Source organism: Artemia sp. Qi Xiang Cuo, chromosome 4, assembly GCF_049724085.1.
Source record: "Artemia sp. Qi Xiang Cuo chromosome 4, ASM4972408v1, whole genome shotgun sequence".
NCBI lineage: Eukaryota > Metazoa > Arthropoda > Branchiopoda > Anostraca > Artemiidae > Artemia > Artemia sp. Qi Xiang Cuo.
Genome location: NC_142797.1, coordinates 27,109,417 through 27,134,691, shown reverse-complemented (window position 1 = coordinate 27,134,691; position 25,275 = coordinate 27,109,417). Strand labels below are relative to the sequence as shown.

The 25,275-nt window shown below is 34.0% G+C and overlaps 1 protein-coding gene across 1 annotated transcript in view; it reads right to left on the bottom strand.

Moving 5' to 3' along the window:
* Nucleotides 1–19,445, bottom strand: part of LOC148952949 (uncharacterized) — a 33,650-nt gene extending 14,205 nt beyond the window's left edge. The window contains exons 1-2 of the mRNA XM_089088203.1: nt 19,329–19,445; nt 3,775–3,915 (exon numbers count right to left, since the gene is read on the bottom strand). Of these exons, the coding sequence (XP_088944329.1) occupies nt 3,775–3,915; nt 19,329–19,413 (226 nt within the window). The 5' untranslated portion in view covers nt 19,414–19,445. The remainder of the gene's footprint in view (nt 1–3,774; nt 3,916–19,328) is intronic.
* Between the last annotated feature and the right edge of the window lie 5,830 nt (nt 19,446–25,275).

Genomic DNA, 25,275 nt, shown 5'->3' with positions numbered 1-25,275 from the left:
GTCTTACAGAATTTTCATCCATACAAACAATAATACTCCTTTCCGTCCAACCAAAATTCTTTAGTATTAATATTAACAAGGACTTTTCACCAAAATTAATATTCATCGCCAATTTTTAAAGTATATTCAAATTTTATCCAAAATTGAAATTGCAAATTTAAAAGCAAGACGAATCAAGGTACAATTATTGATTTACACATTTTAAAAACAATTAATCAGGGATTTAAGGGACCGGTACCTCAAATTATATCTTGGTTAGGCCTGGGTATGATTTGGAAAATAATCACAAATTAAATAAAAAAAGAGCTTTTCAACTGAAAGCAAGGAACAGATTGGGAACCTATTTGAACAGAATATTCTTTGTATGTAGGGGGCCGTCTGCTACTTAGCTCCTTACTCTTTACTGTGAAGTTTGGCTTTTTTTCCAAATTTTTAAGAAAATATACTATGGGAAAAAAATATTTTTCAAACCACTAAAAAACTTGTTTAATGAACAGTGTTGAGAAGGGGGCAGTTTTCCTTGTATACAAAGAAGTTTATGTTTATGTTTATTTTAAATTTTAAACTTGCTCCTTACTTTAGTTGACAAACCTTTTCTATTTGTTTGATTACATTTCATGAAACTGAATATTTGTCTGAGAGTCTGAGAATATTTGTCTGATTTTCGAAAAAAAGAGGGAAAGACACCCTAGAATAAATAGAATTTTAACGAAAAATACATCATCAAGATTCAGCGTATCAAGGAACCTTACTGAAGAGGTTTCAAGCTCATATCTGCAAAAATGTGGAATTTTGTAATTTTTGCCAGAAGAAAGATCACTTATGCGTGTTTATTTGTTTTTTTTTTGTGTTGTTGTTTTTTTTTTCAGGGGTGATCGTATCGACCCATTGGGCCTAGAACGTCGGCAGAGGGTTCATTGTAGTTCTAGTGCCCTTTTCAAGTAACCAAAAATTGGAGGGCAACTAGGCCCCCTCCCATGCCACTTTTCCCAAAATCGTCCGATCAAAATTTTAGATATCTATTTTGTTCAGCATTGTTGAAAGGACCGATAACTATGTCTTTGGACATCAAATGACCACCTAAAGCCCCTGTGGAAAGGTCTCTAAGTTGTAAGATTAGTCCATTTTTTTGCTTTTTTTGGGATGTATGAATACATTTCTAGGTTGGGAGGGGAGGGCAAATTTTCTGCTGGGAGAATTTTCCATGGAGAGAGAAGTTTCCAGGGGGTGAACTTTTCGGGGGAAATTTTACACTGGTTGAATTTGCCAGAATTCCTGCACGAAATTTCTGTATATGTCTTGTTTTCTCTTTTCCGATTTAATTTTACGCGTGGAGATGTTAAGGGTAATTGTCCGGGGTATAATTTTTGCCAGAATTGAATTGTCCAGACGATATTTCTATTGGGAGGGGGGGGGGGAGTTCCATAGAATTGGAGTCAGGTATCCTGGCGTTATTAAAAAAAAAACGATCAGAAATTAAACAAACAAAAACGAGTTTTTTCAACCAAAAGTAAGGAGCAACATTAAAACTTTAAACGAACAGTGATTATTACGCATATGACGGGGGTTTCCCCTCCTCAACACCTCGCTCTTTACGCTAAAGTTTAAATTTTGTCCCAATTCTTCAAAAAAACTACTCCTGAAATCCAAGGGTCGTTTGGTTAGAACAATAAGTAACTTTTTTTAAAAGTGCCGAAAAACTGTAGCGTGAAGAAAGAGGTGTTGAGGAGGGGGATTCCCCCGTCATATATGTAATAATTTATTTTCGTTTTAAATTTTAATGTTGCTCCTTATTTTCAGTTGAAAACTTCTTTTTCTCGATTTAATGAAACCTAGAGACTGACATTTTTCTACGATTTTTCAGCGCCCCACTAGCAGCAGTGAGAAAAAAAAAACAAGAAAAAGAATAAATAAGGAGACACATTACTTCTTCCAATTCAACTTTCTGTCACCTTTCGGCTTTTTCCTTATTTGTGGGGGGGGGGGACTTTAAATAGATGGATCAGTCGTTGACACTTATTTAAAAACCCCTGGGGGAAAAAAACAAATAAACACGCATCCATGATCTTTCTTCTGGCAAAAAATACAAAACTCCATATTTTTGCAGATAGGAGCTTGAAGATTTGCCCATAAATTAAAACTACCTACACAAATGGTTATGCTGGTAACTCCCAGCCAATCACAAATCTCCACCTCTGAAAGCAACCATGTCATGTTTATACAATGGGTATTTTAAGAAATGATTTTTTTACTATACATTCAGCGTCAGCAGATTTCATATCCTCAAATAAAGAATATCCGACAGTCATCCGAGAAGCTTTGCTGCTAGTTAGCAATACAAAAGCATACAAGGCTCTGGCTTGTGATTTAATTGAACTATTATAAACAAAACTTAATCTGAATCTGTATTTCTATTTATAATAATCCCTTAATAATATTATACAAATAATGAGATTTAACTAGTACTAGTTTGAGCCAATTAGATTTTTCATAAGATTTTTTGATTGGCTGAAAAATTCAATGAAAAGTACTTATTGGCTCAAATTAGCGCTAGCTCAATCTGTAAATAAGCAAAATGTCATTGTGAATGGGCCTTAACTGTCCTATGCTATTAGCAATTATTTATATTCAATGAAACATTACATTATGGTGTAGAAGATCAAAAATATATCTTTCACGACTTTTTGAATCAAAAGTTTCTAGTCTTTTTTTACACTTTAGGGAGGAATCTTTAGCTGTAATATTTTCTTAAATAATAGAAGTGGATGCAGTTTTTTTTGTTTTTTTTAATAAAACGAAATAAAAATACAGTAGAATGGGTATATTATTTCAAGCAAGACAACACTGGAACGCAACAAAAAAGTTTTTTTTTCACTAATAATAATTGAAGTCCGAATATTTGAGCTTCAATACCAAAAGTCTTTATCCCCAGGAATAAAAAACAAACAAATTAAATTAAAAAAAATTGCAAATAAAAAACTAAAATACAATTCATTCTAATTTTTTTTCGAGTAATTATATTAACATGTTCTTTTGCTAAATTCAAAAATAATATAGATAAGAACTGGTCGTCTTCCATCCACAGGCTATACATAATGAATTAATTTCTTAGACCACATTACCTTTCCCTTTACAAATAAAACAACACAAAAATATAGAAAAACGGGTATAATATTTCAATTAAGAGAGTGAAAATAACAAAGAAGTCTTTTTTCACTAATAATAATAAAATTTGAATATTTCGGAGCAGTTTCTTAAGCACGAATACTACCAAAACTGGTAAATCTATTGTCAATAACAAGTAATGATTTGCATATGACTGCAATAAATGGTAGAAAGCAACCAATAATGTAGAGAAAGATTGAAGAAATTCTTTTCATTAATTTTTTGTATTTCTTTTTGCATAGCATGTTTTTCTATGTTTGATATTTATTTACTTTTGAACACATAAATACAGGTTTGTCTATTTTTGAGCTTGTCAATGCCTTTTCCAAACAAATTTGTATTTAAAATTTAAAAAAAAAATTGACTATGGAAAGGCTTTGCAAAATGCTCTCACTAGTTGGCTTTAGTCTTAAAGAGGGTTGACACTTACTGTAAGTTAACATTTTCATAGGTTCAAAAATCAGGAATACATTGTTAATATGTGAATATAGCTAATAGCAAATCAACTGCTTTAAACCTACATTCTAAAGAAAAAAATGGATTGCAGTTGACTGCAGTTCATTTACAGCAAAATAATTTGTATGAGATTTTCAGAAATATAAATAATACCTGTGGAAACTTGAGTTAAATAATTGATTTGCTTAGTCATCTCACTGTCAATGTGATTTAATAGTTTGATGAACTGACTTGAATGACCTTCCACTTGTTTCATACTTGATTTGTCCTTGCTCAGTTCCATTAGCGCATTGCCTGGGGAAAAATTAAAACAAAATAAAATATACAAAAACGGGTATTAATCCGGGTTGCAGCAGTAGCTTGCAACCAATGTATATAAATAATAGACAGTATGATCTTTCCGTACCTCAACCATTATAAAAACCCAGACCGAGATGCAAGTGCTCTGGAGAATATTTAAACAAGTATAAAAATAAGCAACATTCAATTTTTTCATGGGTAGACAAGTCAGATTTTTCTTGAACAAGAAACTTGGCTTCAACATTGTAACACTAAATTTTTAAGAATCTAATTTTAAATTAAATTATTCCAATACATATATGAAAATCGGTAATTAATAGTGCAATGTTATTATTAGATGTTTTTAGGACTTACAAGTAGGTTTCGAAATCTTGAGTTGGTTTCAAAGGCATTTTGATAAAGTTTCTGCCAAAATACGTATTCCAGGGTAATTGGACTGCTCATGGCAGATCAAATGATATTAAACTTAAGATTATTATTAAAGAATAAAAAAGGAAAGGAGAATAATTGATATGGCTGTAACACTGCATATAAATTTATATAGATGTATATACAGTGGGCTGTAATAATGCAAAAGGTAAATATAACGTTGGTTTAAGAATGGAAAGAAAAACAAAGAATGAATTGCAACAATAATCAAGTTAAATTGAATTAAAGAAAAAAAAAATTAAATTGAATTAAAAAAAAAAAGTTTTATTTGAACAATGCCTTAATGTGATGACATTTGACTATGAAATTTGGCGCTTTGCATTAATATTTCAGTTCCAAAGTTTTATCAATTTTTTCACAAAGGAAAATTACGCAGTGGGAATGAATGCAGACTTGCAGCTAAATTAAATATAGTCACTTCTTTTTTTCACATATGTTTATTGATATTGGTTTGATTTTTATTGTCTGTAGTACTGATGAGATCATTAAGCAGATAACCAAACACAAGTTTTAAAAATTTCGCCCCTTTGTTCAAAAAAAAAGAGATAATCAAATATTTAAACTACGAAAACTAAAATAATTACTTGCTAGTTTATTTTCCTTGATAGGTATGTCTCTCGATTTCCTGATTCTTAAATTTTACTTCGTAATATGCATGTGTTCGCAAAAAAAATCCGGCTCGCCAACTTTCTTTCTGCTTTTGCAATTACGAATAATACAAATTCGCACCATTTTTCAGTGACTGACAAATACATACTGACCCGCTAATGTCAGAGTAAATGGGAGGAGCTGTTTGTACGCCCCAAGAATGAAGTGCCAAAAATCATGAGCCGTGATCTTACTGTTATATTATCTATATACAGTGCTTGCAACTTATTACGAGACGATCACACCCCATAGAAAAAAAAACAACAAATAGCCTATAACTCCTAAAAGCAGAGTCAGAAAAAAAAAAGTGCACTATTAGGACCACCTTGCCCAAAACCCATATACAGGAAACTTACCATCCCTTGGCTGGAATAACAAGAAAAATATATTGGTTTGAAAATCAAGAAAAGTGGCTTAAACCATAATACTCTGCATTGAGGGCATCTTTTTTCTTTTCCACAGATAGCTTGGCACTGGAATATCGTAGAGAGTTGTTCAATGTCTCATTTTAAAGAAAAATGCTAGGTCTAGTGCATGTTTGTAGTTAAAAAAAAAACTTTTAAAATAGAATCCATTTTTCCACTAAAAACTTCATTTTTATGATCAATCTTGATGAATGTCAGCTATCATAACCACTAGTATGCTTACTGTTGTACTGTTGGAGACTTATGAAAAACAAATTACATATAAGACCTGAAAATAAATAACAAGAAATATATATTTGCTTTAAAATAAAGAAAAGTGGCTGCACCCACAATATTCTGCATCAAGGGCATCTTTTTTCTTTTCTTCAGATTGCAGGGCATTGGACAATTATAGAGAGCTGTTTAATGGATCATTCTAAAGGAAATTGGCACATCTAGTGCTTTTTGTAATTAATTTAGTTTTTTTAATACAATCAAACTTTTATGAAAACTTTATTTTTTGTTCAAACTTGATGAATGATGATCATAATCGTAGGTTGTAACCATATATGACGTAATAAGTAAATGCAATATTTATACACGTTTATCTTTCGACAAGATAATTTTATTTTATTTCAGTTCTCATTTCAGGATTGCTAAAGTTATTGTGTAAACTGCAAAAATACTTATGGTGTCAGCAATAATTTTAATTTTTTTTATTACAACTAGAAAAATACCAGAAAATTTTACAATTAGTTTTATTATTTGTTAAGATAAGATAAGATAAGATAAGGGTTTATTCCAAAAACAACACAACGCAAAAAAAACAAATGACCTTCCATAAGCTAACGCTTGTTCGGAAGTAATTACCCTCTTAAAATTAACACTTATAATAACATAATAAAGATAAAGAAGAGAAAAAAAGAGAAAAAGAAGAAAGAAAGAAAAAAAGAAGAAAAAAAATGAAAATCCTACACTCACTTGGCTCCTGGTTGCAATAATCAAAAATCAATACTTCACATACTCCAAAACTTCCCGCCGCCATCTCGTAAATAATAAATAAACAAAACAAAAAAAAATAAAAATATATAGGAAAAACGGGAAAAACGGGTTCCAGGCAAACCTGAGAGTGACTCAACTATACCACCCATTAAACAAATTCATACCTATGAAGACAAAGGGTTTTAAGGTCCCGACGGAATTCACATAGATTCGCTGAACTTTTCAAAGAAACAGGCAAATTATTCCAGACAACTGGCCCCACATGACGTATTGAAAATAGCAATCTAGTACTAGTAACTTGAGGTGTCCGTATATCTCTAGCATGACAAGTAGAATAATTGTGTACATCATCACCAGAAATAAATAAATTTGAAAAACACTTGGGAACTAAATTAGAAAAATACTTAAACATAAATAACCCATGGTAAAATTTTCCAAGACCTGACACAGGGATAATATTTAACTGTACATATTGGGATCTAACCGAGGTTCTCCGATTATCTCCTGACAACACTCGCAGTGCCATATTTTGTATCACACGTAACTGCTGCAAATGCACTGAAAATGTGCTAGACCATATACTCACGCAATATACTAAATACGGGTGAACTAACGAAAAATATATCAATCTCAAAACAGAATCATGGAAAATATTTTTTAACTTTCTCATCATTCCAACATTTCTTGCAATCTTACTACTAATAAAAGAAACATGATTTTTAAAACTAAGGCATTCATCCACAATAACACCAAGGTATCGTATATTATTTGTACGCTTAATTACATAATTCTCCATTTGCAAATCCAGAACCCAAGGGTAAAAATTTGATGATCTACCATATATAATAAAACCTGATTTACTATGATTTAATAAAAGCTTATTCACTCTCATCCACTTATCTATACTTAACATACCTCGTCTCATTATCTCTATTAAATCAGATTCAGTCTTTGCAGCAGCAATAAAATGGGTATCATCTTAAAAATTAGGAATAATCACCCTACAATTAGAATGTGCACTATCTAACAAATCCAAAACAGAAAATCGTAAGTCATTGATATAAAACAAGAATAAAAGCGGACCTAATACAGAACCCTGTGGACCACCATAATCAACCATTCTTTCACCAGACCTCACATTAGAAATTTCAACGCACTGGGTCCTACCTCTCAAAAAAGTTTCAAATAACTTCAACGCATTTCCTCTAATTCCACAACTTAGGTTCTAACTACCCAACATGTCATTTAATGTGTATTTCCATAAAAAAAATCAATTTTTTTTATTTTAGTTTACAGTTCAGGATTGCTAAAGTTATTATGTAAACTGCAAAAAATATTTATGGTACCTGAGCAATAATTTCATTTTTTTTTTAATTAAAACTAGAAAAATACCAGACAATTTTAAATTAGTTTTGTTTTTTGTCAGGTTCTAATCTACTTGCTTTTGTAATTAACAAAAATTTATAGGAGTTTTAACAAAAAATCTGATTCTTCAAGTAAAACTAGAATAATTCCTAAAAATTTTAAATAAAATAATTTCCTTTAACTGCAAACTGCAAAAATATTTATAATGTCTGAGCAATAATTTTTTATAGTAAAGAACAATTTCAAGCCCATAGTAATTATTAATAATAAATAGGGATTATATAACTTTCATCGGTATCATGGATCTAGAGATGGCTGAAACCTAGTAAAGAACAAACCATGGCACAAATTGGACTTAGTTAGCTGCTGATTCTTTGAAGTTTGTCTCTTACTATTCCAAATAAGAAAAAGCCATAGGCTTTTCCCTGTTTGTAATTTTAACATAAGGAGGGATATTATCCTGGTTACAGCAGTAGCTAGAAACCTAGTCCAGGTTAATAGTCCAGGTAGTCCAGATGTCAGATCAAAATGTTACCCCTGATATTTATTCTATAAATCACAAATATTAAATATAATTTTTTGGTTAAATTCTACTTTAGCTACTTTTGGCTATCTTGGAGAGGGGTTAGGTTAGGAAAATGAAACTTTCAGGGATGTGTCTACAGGTTAAAGTATGTCCATGGAAGGTATTTTGAAGAAAATACCTCCACTCCTTCTCCCTCTAAAGGAGCCTGACCTTTGATGACCTTTAAAAATACGCATTATAAAAGAGAAACCTTGCAAAATAGATCTTCTGCTTAAATGAAGTACAACAAAATTGTTTTCAGCTTCACAACTTTGCTCAATCTCAATTTATAAGGTTTTAAAGATATGAAAATACATTTCCTAAATTAAAAAAAAAAAAAAACATTGATATGGCTTAAAATTCTATTCAAATAACAGGAATTTAATTGTATAAATAACAGCATTTAAGGGTATAAATTTGGGACCAGTGCTGGGCATAAGGAGACATGCTAAGAAAAAAATTCTTACTTAATAATATGTATAATGATCCTAGTCAACATATTATCCAAGGGGAGAACCTTTATCCTCACTTCTTTCCTCTTTTTTCCTTCTTTTTCCAACTTAAAAAAAAAAAAATTAAAAAGCCATGCATTCAACAAAATGTATTCTATGTTTTAAAATTTGCGCCTAAATTTTTTTTTTTATAGATGATGTTTTTCCTAGCTGTTCTTAAATAGGTTTTGCTGTAATTAAAAATATGGTTTTAAGAAATTCCTTAGAACCAATATACTCACAGAGTATATACCCCCCCCCCCCCAATGTGTAAATATATACCTAAAATTGCACTCTTAAACTAAATATAACCAAATGAACTTTACCTCAACCCCTAAATATATCCAAATTAGGGTATATATTTGCACATCATGGGGGTAAAATTCATTTTGGTTATATTTAGATTCAGAATTCATTTTTGGGTATATATTTGTACATCAGGGGGTGGGGCTATAAACTCTGTTAATATATAAGTTCTAAGATATTCATAATTTCTTAGAATTGTATTTCTAATTATGGCTAAACCTATTTAAGAACAACTAGAAAGAACACCATCTATAAAAAATTTGTAGGCACAGATTTTAAAACATGAAAACATTTTGTCAAATGCATGGATTTTTTTTTTTTTTTTTTTTTTTTTTTTTTTTTTTTTTTTTTTTTTAGTGGGAAAAAGAAGGAAAAAAGAGGAAAGAAGTGAGGATAAAGGTTCTCCCCTTGGATAATATGTTAACTAATATCATTATATATATTATAAAGTAAGAATTGTTTTCTTTACATGTCTAATAATAACTAGTACTGGTCCCAAATTTATACCATTTTCAGAACTAAAGCCAGAGAAAAAGAAACTGATAACTGAAAATTAGGGTAAAATGTTCCTTATCAAAATTTTAATAGGTATAGACCTGTCATGTAGGCAAATTTCAGGACCCTCTAGAGAGAGAAGGTGTGAAGGTAGTTACTTCAAAATACCTTCCCAGAACACACTTTAGCCTGCAGACCCATCCCTGAAAGTTTCATTTTCCTAACAAAACCCCTTTCCAAGATAGCCATAAGTGGCTAAAGTAGAATTTTACCAATTTTTCTTATTAATTCCTTGTCAAAACAAAGACCACATTTTTAATTTATGCTGACAAATCATTGGTGAAAATTTCACCAAGAAGGTGGAGCTCTTGTCACTACCCTCTAATTGCATCATGCTGTAGTAAAACCCATGGTAAATTTCTAGGTGGCCCTATAAATTAGCTAGGATGAAAGTAAAAACATAATTTGATGCCTTTTTTTATACTCTTTCATAATTCAATAATTGCTTCTTTTGCAAATTGCATCTTGAGCCCTTAAAAGGGCCCCAAAGGTATTTTATATGAATTATTAAATAGCATAAAAAAAAGCATCAAATGAATTTTTCACTTTCATCCTAGCTACATTATAAGACCCACTGCAAATTTAGCATAAACTTTACCCCCCCCCCCCCTAACGTGCAAATATATACTCTGAATTGGAATATACCCTGAACTGTTGATGGCAAATTTTCAAATTGTAAAACTCAATGCTATTTTTGTCAATGGCATTTAAAAAACTTGAAATGGTAGGAAAACAGTTTCAATTGGAAATAAAATATTTTGCAGGTTAGGTTGTAACTTCTTTGTGTGGTTATGAAAATAAAATACCTTTGGGACCCCTTTAAGGGCTCAAGATTCAATTTGCAGAAGAAGCAACTATTGAATTATGAAAGAGCCCCCCTTACCACCCCCAAACGACGTCACTGCTGGTTGTAAATTAATTTCCTTGTCCTACGTTTTCTCGTTTTGTCATGTCTAACCAGTTTGGTCTCAGAAATTATTTAGCAGAAACATAGGCATGTAGATAGGCATGTAGGCATGAGACCAGTTTGGTCTCAGAAATTATTTAGCAGAAACATAGGCATGTAGAAAAAGGTGGTAGATTTTTCATTATTCATATTATTGACTTACAAATAAAGTACACATACTACTCAATGCCTTTTATATGCTCTTTCCAAATATAATAATCATTTTTGTCGGAAATAAAATTAACCCCCCACCCCTATGTATGACAATTCAGTTTGTATATACTCACATGAGGGTGGGTGGGGGGAAAGTTTTAAATTACCTCTCATTTACATAAGGAATGATCTTCACATCCACCCACCTAATGTGCAAATATCTACCCTGAATTGGTAGATATAGGGGCACTGGCAGATCTAGAGGGGGGTGCACCCCCTTAACATAGTCTAAAGTATTGTAATTTACTTAATTAATCCAAGATTGTGTTAATTAAACTTGCTCCTAATGCAAGTTTATTGGATAAACCTATCTTGCACCCCCCCCCCCAAAATCCTGGATCCACCCCAGTACAGGGGCCATGGTAAAATTCATTTCTGACAAAAATGATTATTATATTTGGAAAGAGCATAAAAAAAGGCAGTATAAATTTAGAATTGGTCCTCTTTATAAAGGGACATGCTAAGAAAACAATTCTTACTTTAAAATATGTACAATTCCTTAAATTACCTTAAATCGCACTTGCCAGCAATAAGGATGAATCCTGTAGACGCCAGTCAATGATGATGGTGACTCAGCTCATTGGGCACATCCCAAACTGTGCGCCATGGCTTGCTGCACCAATCTCTGTCAACAGCTGACTTGAAGGCTTCAGTATTAGGGGAAATGACTGCATTCTGCCTAATGGAATTCCATAGGCCAACCACACGGTTGGAGAAAAATTTGTTTTGCAGCCTGGTATAAGCACATTTCTGGTAGAGCTTCAGGGGGTGCCCTCTTGTTCTTGACGAACTATCTAACTGGAATAAGTCAGGGATGATATTGTGGTTGCAGATCAATTTGCATGTCATGAATATATCCCCTTGTTTACGTTGGTATGTGAGAGATGGTATATTGAACCTCTGGAGTCTGGTAGAATATGGCAAATTTTGAAAACCCCTTATTGCTTGCTGCTGCACTGATTCCAGAATTGATTGGTCAAGCTTGTTAACTGGCGTGGCAATGGACATCCCAAATTCTAATTTCGGTCAGATCAGGCCTTTTAGGAGCTTAGTAATCACTGCTGGAGATCTACTGCAGAACGTTCTCTTTATTATACCAAGAGTTTGGTTGGCTTTGGCTACTGCAGACTGCATGTGTAAGTTGAATTTGAGCTTGTTATCAACCAAGACTCCCAGATCTTTTTCGCAGTGACTGGTTGTAAGTGGCTGCTTAGAACCACCATTGGATTCCATAAAATACTGGCTGAGAGGGTTGTTTGCTCCAAAGTGTATGACCTTGCATTTCTGGATATTAATTTCTAGTCGCCAGGGTTTTGCCCACATTGAGAGTGTGTCAAGATCTGCTTGGATGTCTCTGGTACTTTGGGGGTCATAAATCGGACCAATTATTTTGGAATCATCAGCATATAAGCAAATCTTATTCTTTATGATTGAAGATGCATCATTAATATAGATGTTGAATAGAGTTGGGCCCAAAACCATGCCTTGGGGTGCTCTGCTTTCTACATCCGCTGATTCTGAGAAGAAAATTGATCTGCCATCCCCAAATACTCTTACCACCTGCTTCCTGTTGGTAAGAAATTGCATTGTCTAATTTATGACTTCATTGTGGAGGCCTATTGCGTGAGGTTTAGAATTTAGTCTCCTATGACATACTTTATCAAACGCTTTTGCTAAGTCTAATAATATCATATCAACTGGGGATCCCGTGTCCATAAGTTCTGTGACATGCTTGTAAGCATCAATGAGGTTAGTATCAACTGGGGCGGAAGCCATGCTGGCTAGGAGATAGTAGCTTGTTTGCATTTATGTGTTCAATAATGGCTGAATTAACTATGCCTTCAAGAAGTTTTCCCACTCCCAAGGTGAGACTAATTGGTCAATAGTTGCTGGCTTCATCTCTGCTGCTTCCTTTATGAACAGGTGTAATGTAAGCTTCCTTCCAATCTTGTGGAATAGATTTAGTATTTAGGGACTTTTGGAATAGTAGGGTGAGAGGCTGTGATAGTACTGCATATGTCTCCTTTAAAAGCTGAGGGGGCACTCCCTCAGGTACTGTTGATTTATTTGGGTTAATCTTCTTTAGTCAAGTCTCTACATCTACTTTAGTAATATTGATGGGTGGCATACTTTTTTGAATTTTGTACTGTGGGGGGTCTGGAAGTGGGGCATTATCTGCAACTGTGAATACTGAAATGAACTGCTTATTTAATGCATTAGCTATCTCCCTTGGGTTGCAGATTTTTGATCCATCTTGTACAAGTTGAGTGACAGAATGCCTTCCAGGCTTACCCGATGACACATACCTCCAAAATTTCTTAGGGTTAGTTTTTGTTGCAGCTCCCACTGATTCCTCATACTTCTCGGTGGTATTTCTGGAGAGACTTCTCAGCTGGTTACGCACCTGCTTTTATTTAGTGTAATAGTCAGCCTGGTTTTGATTCTTTGTGTACAGCTTCCCATATTTCTTTTTTCTGTTCCCAGCCATTTTTATTTCTTTTGTAATATACGGGAGGGGTTTTGGTTTCTTTTTCTATTTTGTAGAAGAGTGATTTTCAATAGCCTTCAATAATATTCTTTTCATAGTTTTCATGACTCTTCCACATCTGTATTCTCAATGAAAGACCAATCACATTGAGTCAGCTCCTGATGAATTAGACTGTAATCAGTGTACACGTGTTTTGTAAATTCTAGTCTTTGGGGATACAGTCTAAAACTGCAACTTATGACAATGTGGTCACTAGCTCCTAGTTAACATATTATCCATCATCAAGTCTTTCCTCTTTTTTCCTTCTTTTTCTAACTTAAAATAAAAAAAATTTCAATTTTATCCACCCTAGACATGCATTACTTAAATCTTTTGAAATTGCCAAATAAGTTGTTCTATAGATAGCATTCATCCTAGTCATTGTAAATTCCATTTTTTTTAATGAGCAGAGGCAAAAATACAAAATATTAATACAACCTAACCTAAAGGGCTAGGCACATGTAGCTGATTTCAGGAACCAATTTCAGCATCAGTGGACAAGCAATAGCAGTAAGAAAATTTTGTTGGAAGAAAAGTTTATTGCTCAAAATTTTCAAAACAAAAAATGATGGACACAAATAGTCAACTGGATTTTATTAATAGTTGCTTTTATTGATCTCAGCTCAGTAGTGGGGTTTTTCACCACAGATAAGTGCCATCTATAGTATTTCAATGCTATTATGGATGAGTTTGCTTCCTTGTTGTTATCTGGAAAAAGTATCTAAATTATTTTGAAGTTTACTTCCTATTGTTGTTTACCCTCTAATGATAGATTATCTGCTAAGTAGTGTTTGTAAAAACTTGAACAATTGGAATAGGGCTTTTTCTTTAGGCCTTCTTACCAGCGCCATCTTTTTCTTGAGTAAATTGGCGCGCCATCTATAGTATCATCTATAATTAAATTTTTCCAATAAGTGAGCAGAAGAGGGGAGTTTCTTGTCGCAAGGGCCGTTGTACCTGCCGGGAGTGTTACTCCCTTAAACTGCGGGGATCAGGTAGCAAGAAACTATGCTTCCTTTGCTTATTGGCACGCCCACGGACTGATTTTTGGACTATTCTTTGGCATCCAATTGCAATGTCGGAGAAAAGCGATAAAGATGAAAAGCTTATTATCAATCCGGTACTGAACTTTTTAACACGTGTCATGAATGATGGACTGAAAATAGAGGTGATCACGGCAACTTGCCTGAGTTTTTTTACTCTTGAGCAAATTATTGAAGCTAAAGCTGTACTGCATAAGGAGCTAAAAATCAAGACCCGGCTGATTAAGCATAGTAAGAAGGAGGATGAGAACGTAATAGATATGTGCAGATGGTTTAACCATGCTGCAACTCGCGATAAAAAGCTGATTCCTACCTTTGTGATCCTAACGCCATGCTCTGTTCCTACTGTCGGGGAATCCACCTCAGCGACAGCTATCTGTCGGCTCAACAAAATCAAGGGTAAGGTCGATGGACTATACAAAATGGCACAAAATCGGCCACTGACCTGGAAACCGAGTGAACCCACGGAGGAGCCCCCCCTCCGGCCCAGTTACACTGTTGTCCTCAAAAACTTACCTGACAGCTTAAATACACCTAGTGCGCGAAAGGAATTTATTGACAAGGTCTGTCCGAACAGCAAGGAAATAAGTGAGCTTCGTAAACTGAAGGGTGAATGGAAACTAGTGGTGAAATCTAAGAAAACTGCTGATACAATTGCCTCAACACTGAAAAGTGATAAATATGGTGTTACTGCGTCCGTACGCTCACCGAGCTATATTGGTGTACTCAAGCGCGTCCCTGAAGACCTGAATGAGCAGTCATTGCACAAACTTATCCCCCATGCTACAAAAGTTATGCAATGTGGATCCTCTCGTGCATTCAAAGTTTATTTTGAGTCGCAACACGAGCTCAAAATCTTTGTCCGCAACTCCATTAAAGTGCACTACAAAAAACTACCCGCCAAAGTATTTGTGTTCACTCCAAGATGATGCTACTCGTGTCATACAGTTGGTCATTTAGCATCCGAGTGCACCAATCAGCCCAAATGTTCCAGATGTGGATCCGTAGAACATACATCTGATCGTCTCAATCCCTGTAATCAACCACTTTTTTGCATAAGCTGCAACACTAGTGGACATTCTTGCTACAGCGTCCGTTGCTCGGCAAATAAACCTGCAAACGCAGACTCAAAAGCTAATAGGCTTGCCCGTGCTACTCAATGAGCATTTTATCTTGGAATATGAATGGGAATTTCGCAGAAAGGCACCCAATAGTTTGTGAAATGCTAAAAAGCAATCAAATTGTGTGTATCCAAGAGCACTTTGCTCTTCCTATTTCTGTAGGTCAACTGGACATTTTCCGTGCTAATAACATGTATGTTGTTCCTGCTGTCAGAAAAAAGGACCAAGGAAGCCCCTCCAGGGGACTCGTGACGTATATTAAGAATGATGTTGAATCAAAGTTATTTTTTTCAACGCAAAACATTCTAGCGGTTCAAGTGTGTAATTTTGTTGTTGTGAACGTATACATGCCAACCGACTATTGTGATGACGCATCTCATTCTGAATTTGCGCAAAGTTTACGTAAATTAGCTGAATGTCTTAGCAAAATCCAATTAGAAAGATTGCCTTGTGTAATATTAGGTGATTTTAACTGTCCTATGAGTGCTGAATTTACTGAAACTAACGCGCTTTTTACTGGTGATTGTGAAAGTATGGTACATGGTCTCCTAGATGATACATTTACCATTTTAGAAAAAAAACAAAATTTTACATACATACACAACACAGGAAGTACTTCTAATTTAGACCATGTTATTTGCTCTAAAGACCTACTCCCTACTTCAGTACGGGTGTCTGGCACTACTTTTACTTCTGACCATTTTTCAATAGAACTGCAAATCACACCTCCCGCTACACAATCTGAGCATCCACACCAAAATAACGCAGCAAAAACTACAAAAAAATGGACACAAATACGGGATTGGAATAATGTTAATACGTCGGTTTACACGCAAGTTTTGGATGAAATTTTAGCTAAAATTAAAATCCCATTTAACCTTCTGATCCAGTCACGACAAATTGAGCCAAAAGAGGCCCGACTTGAACTTGATATATATGCCGCCCAAATTACACACGCTCTTTGCTCAGCTGAGGAAGCTGCTGTTCCCATAAAGAAAATTAAGACCGGTACGCAAGTTTCAGGTTGGTTGCAAAATGCTGGCCTAGTTAATGCATGCAACCAGGCAAAATTTTGGCTTTCTGTTTGGAAGGAGTGTGGATGGCCAAGAATTGGGGTTGTAAATGCCGTTAGACTCCTTACAAAAAGAAAGTTTGGAAAAGAATTGGCTCTCCACTGGTCTAATGTAATTGCTAAGTCTTCTGAAGATGCTCTACAAAATCCTGACCTTATATGGAAGACTCTTTCTGAAAGAAAGCCGAATTTTGCTGCATCTTCAATTTCCCTTGAATCTTGGAGAACTTATTACAAACAAGAGTTTAAATCCCCCTGTCCGACTCTTAGCGCAAAATACAAGGCAGAGCTGCATAATTTCCTATCAAGCACCAACCGTTCTGACATTACTGTGTTGGTATCCGAGGTTCAGAACGTGCTCCGTTGCATTAAAAAGAAAAAGTCACGTGGTGCTGATGGAATTTCTGCTCTTCATTTAAAAAACCCATCTTCAATGCTCATTCAGCACCTTGCCCTGCTTTTTCAGATGATTTTTGTGCAAGGTGTGGTTCCCAGTAATTTTTGCATAGGGTCCCTTACCCCTGTGCCAAAAAAGGGGAAACCCCTGGAAGAATGTACGTCTTTTTGACCCATTACTATATCAACAACTTTTTGCAAAATTTTTGAGCTACTTATAATTAAAGAAATAAATGAGAAATGTTACGCACCACCCTCCCAATTTGGCTTTCAACCTGGTCTTGGTTGTGGCCATGCGCTAAGCATTGTGGCTTCTGTCCTTATTGATGCTGAAAGCTCAGGCGAGTCAGTCGTGATTGGTATTCATGATGTCAAGCGTGCATTTGATTCCCTTATCCACGACCAAATTATTCTAGAAATGGGAAAGAGAGGCGTCCAACGAGATGTCATAATGCCATTAAAGGACATGTATGAAAACCTCCAGGCACAAATAAAAGTTGTTTTGCCCGAGAAGAATATAAGTGAAATTTACCCAACCGTCCCAGTACAAAAAGGCGCCCGGCAAGGTGCTCCTACTTCTGCCCCGGCTTTTAATAACAGTGTTCTTCCAGCACAGGAAAATTACCAAATAACGTGTGTTCTGGATGGTATTGACCTTTCTCTTCTTTGTTATGCTGACGATATTTTAAATATGAGCTGGAATATTGGTGGCATTGAATGCAATTTTGCTATTTTTCAAAAGCAATATGCTGCAATAGGCCTAGAATTTAACGCTGCAAAATCAGAGGTATTACTGTTTAATTGGCCCAAAAACCAAGTCCCGCCTACCATAGACCTTGGACAGACAAGTATTAAGCCAGCAGATTACATCATTTATCTTGGACTACCGATTGGTAAAACGCTGAGACACACACAACAGCTATTAATTCAACATCTAGAAAAGCGTACCAGTTTTGCATACAGCAGATTGGTTGCAACAAAGTTCAGCTTCAACCGGTTTATCCTTGCTCGGCTGTATACTGCACTAGCATTGCCCCATTTTTTATACCTGAGCCCTTTTTGGCGAACATTTCCATGCACCACTAAACAGAAACTTCAAGCAATATTTTTTAAATATGCTAAGTACCTTTTAAGACTCCCCCCCCCCCTGGACACGTAACACATACCTCATTAATAGGTATAAACTGGCAGATCCCACTCTTATAATTGAAAATCAGATTTCCCGTTTTAACAGTAAAATTGGTAACCACCCCTGGCATAGTTTACTCAAGCAGTAGTCAAGTGTAGAAATGTTTCGTATTTTTTTGTCAGTTTAGTGTTTTTCTTGTTTGTATCCGTTGAAGTATTATTTGTCCCTTTTTTTTATCTTTATTGTACTCTGTCTTGTGTTTTTGTAACGACGGGTTATAAATAAATAATAATAATAATAATAATACCTCTGGCTGACCATTTATTTGTATCTGTATTTTTTGGTGATGATCATGATGAAAATCAGTGCTGAAAACTAGAAATTTTTTCAAGCTCAAATTGATGCTGATTTCTTTTAAAATTGGTATTGATTTGGAAATCTGTTCCCAAAATCAGCTATGTGTGCCCTGCCCTTAACTTCAATTCAAAATCAACAGACTTGGCCAGGAACTTTTCCATTGAACTTGGCTGGGATGAATGCTATCTATAAACACATTATAGAACAAATTTATAGCAGCAATTTCAAAAGATTTACACATTACATTTCTAGGGTGGATAAAATTGAATTTTTTTCTTTTAAGTTGGAAAAAGAAGGAAAAAAAGGAAGGACTTGATGATAAAGGTTCTTCCCTTGGATAATATGTTAATTAGGATCATTATACATATTTTAAAGTAAGAATTGTTTTATTAACATGTCTCTTTATCAGGAGGAACAATTCTAAATTTATACCAAAAATGCATTGAGTGGTATGTTTACTTTATTTGTAAGTCAATAATATGAATAATGAAAAATTTACCAAAAAGGTATTAAATGATGTTTTAATTTTATCCCAGCTAAATTATAGGGCCACCTAGAAATTTACAAAACCCATCTCTACTTTTCCAGAATGCCAAAGAAAATTTACCCCCAGGATTTCCAGAATTCTCAGATCTGGATAGACAAGAGACACTTCTAATTGATGGGCTTTTTGCCATCTTAGAAATTAGTTGTTAGGTGAACAAAACTTTCAGAAATAAATCCAGGGCCTAAAATATAGGCTACCCAGGAGCCTAAAGTCACAGAAAAGCAGAGGTGTATTACCTTGGACTTCATAGCCTATTGTCCCTTTTCTATTGTAAAACAGAAAAAAGCCAACCTGCACTCTGTAAGGCCGTGGAAATGTCTTTTTCAATCATGTCTAAAGTTTGCTGCCTATCTTCTTCTGATTTTTTTCTGTCCATTTTGAATTGTATTTGTATTTCTTCTTCTAGCAGTTAAGAATCTTGAAAACAGGGTTGCCAACCGAACATTTTTACAATAATTCCCTAAGTATAATCACTAGACATAAATCACTAGACAAAATTTCCTAAACATAAATCACTAGAATATTGACCAGAAATCACTAGAATTATAATTAATAATTGCTTGCTTGTTTACCAGGCACACCTACATGAAGGGAATAAGATTACTCCCCTAGATGTGGGAAAATACCTTTAGATTGATGTTGTTTTTTTTTTTTTTCAAACAAAAATTACTCTTGAAATTTTGAAAAATGCCTCTTTGTATCCTTATGCAGAGAATAAAACAAAATCATTGCTTTCTGTCTGTATTTTTTTGAATTAGTACCCTTTTCTTATACTTCGATCACTGAAAATTGGTTATCGGTGATCTAATTGAAATATTTGCTTTATCTTTTTAATTTTTTTGGTCATTCTAAAACTCCATATTTTTCCATAAAATAATATATAAGCTATTTTTTTTTACTCTAATTAAGCTAGTATAATTACTGGGACACCAGTGACAACTTTTAAAATGTCGTTTTTATATTTTCATGGAAAAAATGTGTTCCACCCGTCACAAATTTCAATAAGCATCGGTCTTATTGCAACTTTAATAAAAAAAAGAGGTATTTGTTAAATGTTTATTCTCGGAATACAAGCAAGCTACGAATAAACCATATGGTTACATTCTATTGGATCTCAATCAAAACACACCTGAGGATTTACGTGTGGTCACAGATATTTTTGACAATAAAATTACCATATATCTACCAGTGAATAGTAAAAAATGTTATTATTTGTCATCATGACGCTGAAGAAGCTACATGAAAACAACGTTTATTCTCCGTTCTATGTAATTCCAAACCGTAGCTTAGGAAGGTTATACTTGAACACGGCATTGACAATGAAGTCTTTAATCCCCTATCTGAGCTTTGTTTAAATTTAACTGAAGGCAATGTTCAACTGCCAGAAGTAGTTGAGCAGCAGACAAAGCAATATCGTTCACTTGTACGTGCCTTAGCTTGCAAAAAGAAATGAAAATATTTTAAAAGAAAACGACTTGTTCAAGCAGGTGGTAGTTTCATATCACTGTTACTATCAATAATTGGACGACTTGTAAACACTATTCTCTAGAAAAACGCTAAACCCTACAAATTGAAGACCATTGAGCTTGCCCTTTAACCAAAAGAGCACTTTGAAGATAATCTTGATAAATTTATTAACTATGAAACAATTGCCGAGGATGAAAAAATAATTTTGCTCCAAAATGCCTTTCGACGTGTCAGTAAACATAAACCCTGACATGAAAGAACGCTCAAAGTAAATGTCAGTGATCAACCTTCAAGTTCTGAAAGTTCAACATCACCACCAGCACCACTGACAAAACAAGAAGAAGAAGATTAATCTAAAGTTTCGTGAAGTGTTGTAGACCTTCTTCTTCTTCAGAAGAAGTTGTAGACCTAATGCCTCAATCGTATCGTGCCAAACATAAAAACAAAAAGAACAATAGAGAATTCTTTTGCGTAAGACAGTAGAAATTTTTAGAATAAATATTTCGGCCCAATGTTCAAGGGCCGTCCTCAGCATAACATAAATATATAAGAGAAGAAAGACTTACAACAGCATACGACTAATAAAAATTGAAAAGAATTTTGTTTTAAAACAGTCCCAGCATTCTTACTTCAGTCCCAGCAACTTACGATTATGACGACATTATTCACCAAGCTTGTAAATAAAAATGCAGTTTTTTGTAAAAAGGGATTCTATTTTAAAAACTTTTTGTTTTTTAATTACTTCACTTAAAAAGGGCACCACAGCTTTTAATTACCATTCGTATGAGCCCTCTAGCAACATTATAGGACCACTGGGTCGACACAATCACCCCTGGGAAAAAGAAAAAAGAAGTAAATACGCATTCGGGGTCAATCTTTTGGCAAAAATACAAAATTTCGCATTTTTGTAGATAGAATCTTGAAACCTCTACAGTAAGGTTTTCTGATCCCATAAATCTGATGGTGTGATTTTCACTAAGATTCTATGACTTTTAGGGGATGTTTCTCCCTTTTTCTTAGAAAATAAGGCGAATTTTCACAGGCTCGTAACTTTTGATGGATAAAACTAAACTTGATCATTGATCAATCTTTAACATAAAATATGCAGTTTTTCATAAAAAATTTATTCTATTTTAAAAATTATTTGATTTAAATACAAAAGGTTTTTAACCCCATTAATTTCCTTTAAATGAGCCATTGAACAACTCTCTACGATGTTCCAGTGCCAAGCTATCTGTGGAAGAAAATAAAGAAAAAAATATGCCACTTAGGCAGAACGCTGTAGTAGCTGCCGCTTTTCTTGATTTTCAAGCAAATATGTTTCCCTTGCTGTTCAAGCCAAGAGATAGAAAGTTTCATACATAGGGGCTTCGCACAAGATGGTTCTAATGGTGTACTTTTTGCTTTGATCTGACTCTTTTTTTTTAGGAGTTATGGGTTTTTATATTTCTTAACATTGGACGTGATCGTCTCTTACTAGGTTGCTAGCTGCCGCTGCAACACGGACTAAAAGATTAAAATTATTACTCAAATACCGTAAAGATTTTGCAGTTTATAACTTTAGCGATTCTGAACTGAAAACTAAAATAAAGCAAAAATTGATTATTTTTCAATTTTTACGTCACGTCACTCATTAAATCGTATATGGTTATTAGTACACAATAGGTGTTAGATATTACGTCATGTCACTTATTTCATATATGGTTATAAGTAGAAAATCAGTAGAATAGTCGTTCTTTATTATAACAGTTTTTTTAAAATGTGTTTTTTAACTTTTCATTACTATTGGCTGTGATTCACCTTTTACAAGATTACAACAACTGCTGAAACCATGATATAATTTAGGGTTTGTTCTTTACTATACCCAGTGTATATGACATCATAAGTAAATCAACAGTGCTATTTAACCTGGTTAATTAGACTGTATGGTTTATCTTAAATTTTATCGACTAAATAGCTAAACTTAGCAATGCTTTGAAAAAGGCAAAATAATTAAAATATTTATTTGCATAAGCCATCTCTAAAAACAAATTGCTTTCAAAAATCAAACTTCTTTGAAAAGACTACAGTATTAAAGGAACCAAAATGCAGTTTTTTGTGAAAAGTGATTCTATAATTAAGTTTTTTGTTTATTAATTAAAAAAGGCAGTAGAACTTTTAATTTCTGTTCGAATAAACCCTATTGTGCCATTTTAGGACCACTGGGTCGATACGACCACCCCTGGGGAAAAGAAAAACAAACAAATAAACACGCATCCGTGATCTTCCTTTCGGCAAAAAATCCCAAATTCCACATTTCTTTAGACAGGAGCTTGAAACATCCACAGTAAGGTTCCCTGATACGCTGAAAATGCTGGTGTGATTTTCATTGAGATTCTATGAATTTTAGGGGGTGTTTTTTCTTTTTTCAAAAAAAGGGCAACTTTTCTAAGGCTCACAACTTTTGATGAGTCAAATTAAACTTGATGAAAATTAAATATTTTAAACCAGCATAAAAAATCAAATTCTTTTGATATATCTATTGATATTGAAATTCTATTTTTTAGAGTTTTGGTTACAATTCAGACGAGTCGCTCTTACTGTACAGTTCGTTACCAAGAACTGTTTAATACATCCGATGATCTATCCTTTATGTAATTTTGTAAAAAGTGATTCTATCTTCAATTTTTTTTGTTTTTGACTAAGAAAGGCACCAAAACTTAATTTCTGTTCAAATAAGCCCTATCTCAAAATTTTAGGACCTCTGGGTCGATAAGATCACTCCTGGTAAAAAAAAGCAAAAAAATAAACTCGCATCCGTGATCTTTCTTCTGGCAAAAATACAAATTTCCACATTTTGCAGATAGGAGCATGAAACCTCTACAGTAAGATTCTCTGTTACGGTGATTCTGATGGTGTGTTTTTCATTAAGATCCTATGACTTGTAGGGGGTGTTTTCCCCTTTTTTTGAAAATAAGGCAAATTTTCTCGTAACTTTTGATAGATATGAGTAAACTAGATGAAACTTGTATATTTAAAATCAGCATAAAATTCCAATTCATTTGATGTAATTTGCACTTTACTGAAAAAATATAAATGTTTTTACTTTCGTAACTTTAATAAATCAAACAATATTTACATTTTGATTACTAAATATCAGTATATGTATATTAAACTGACCATTCACATTCATTTATATTTTTTTCAGTAAAGTGCAAATTATTTTCTGGCCTTGGGAAGGCATAGGGGTTTTGAGCCCTACTCATGCTAATTTCTGCTCGTTTTGAGTTTGACTCGGTTATTTATTGTAATTTCTGTTCATTTTGGGTTCCATTTATTTATCGATACTGATTTGTGTTGTTTCACGCTCCTTAGATTGTTAAATTTTATTTTTTATCATTTTTGGCTTAATTTTGTTCTTTACTTTTCTTTGAAAAGCTTGTTTTGTGGAAAAAGTTTTTTAATTAATTTCTGTTCGTTTTATATTCACATAATCATTTCAGGGAGAAAGAAAATAATAACTTTATATCTTTTTTTTAAGACTTTATAGTTTGGCCTGCAATTTGTGTGCTGGAGAAAATTTTTCAGCAATTTTTAACAACATACACCCTTTTAAAAATCTGGACACAAATAGTAGTGTTTAATTTAGTTTCATACCTCCTCTAGTTGACCTGGAATAGAAAACTTGACACTATTCGCAAAAAAACATGTTTACTTTCTTCGATAGCTTGGATGCACTTATGCTATTTTGATTTGGTTAAATTTTAAGAGCAGAAGTAGCCCCGAAAGTTTGAACATAATACTATCAGTTGTTCCTAGGATACTGCTCAGATGCCGTATTGGGAATTAGCATTAACACAATGCATTTTGATTTCATCTTAAGGCAACATTTAATTTTTAAACATAACGGGCAAATAAGAGGATGGGCGTGTGAGGGGGATTAGTTGCCCTCCAATCACTTTCGACTATAAAAAAGGGCATTATTCCTTTCTATTTTCAATCGAATGAGCCCTTTTGAAGTTCCTACGACAACGCTTTCTATAAAAAAGTTATATGCCCCAGGGTATAACTTACAACCCTTGCCCTGAGGGCTGTGAGGGGGTCGTTACCCTCAAAAACATATTTTCAGAACTTTTCAATTGTGTTTAACCAAATAGTTATCTCAAAACTTTCAATAGATGTGTTCGGGAAAATGGTGTACGTGAGAGGGAGGTTACTTGCCCTCCAAAAACCTTCGACTATTAAAAAGGGCACTAGCCGTTTCAATTTCCAATCGAATGATTCCTTTTTGAATTTTCTGCGACAACTCCTTCTTTAAAAAAAAAACTTTTACGCCCCCAGGGCATAACTTAAAAACCTTGCCCTGAGGGCTGTGGGGGACGGTCATTCTCAAAAATATAATTTCCGGACTTTTTAACTACGTCGAACAAAATGGCTATCTGACAATTTTGATTGTATGCGTTTGGGGAAATGGTGGGTTTGAGAGGGGTGTTAGTTATCCTCCAATCACTTTCAACTATTAAAAAGGGCACAAGCCCTTCTAATTTCCAATCTACAACGCCACTATCTATAGAAACTTTATATGCCCCCAGGGTATAACTTACAACCACCGTCCCGAGTGCTCTGAGGGGGTTATCATCCTCAAAGACCTAATTTCTAAAACTTTTAACAACGTTGAGCAAAATGGCTATCTAAAAATTTTGGTTGGATGTTTTTAGGAAAAATGTAGGCGTGAGAGGGGGTTTAGTTGCCTTCCCAGTTTCTACGATAAATCTTTCAATCAAAACCTTAT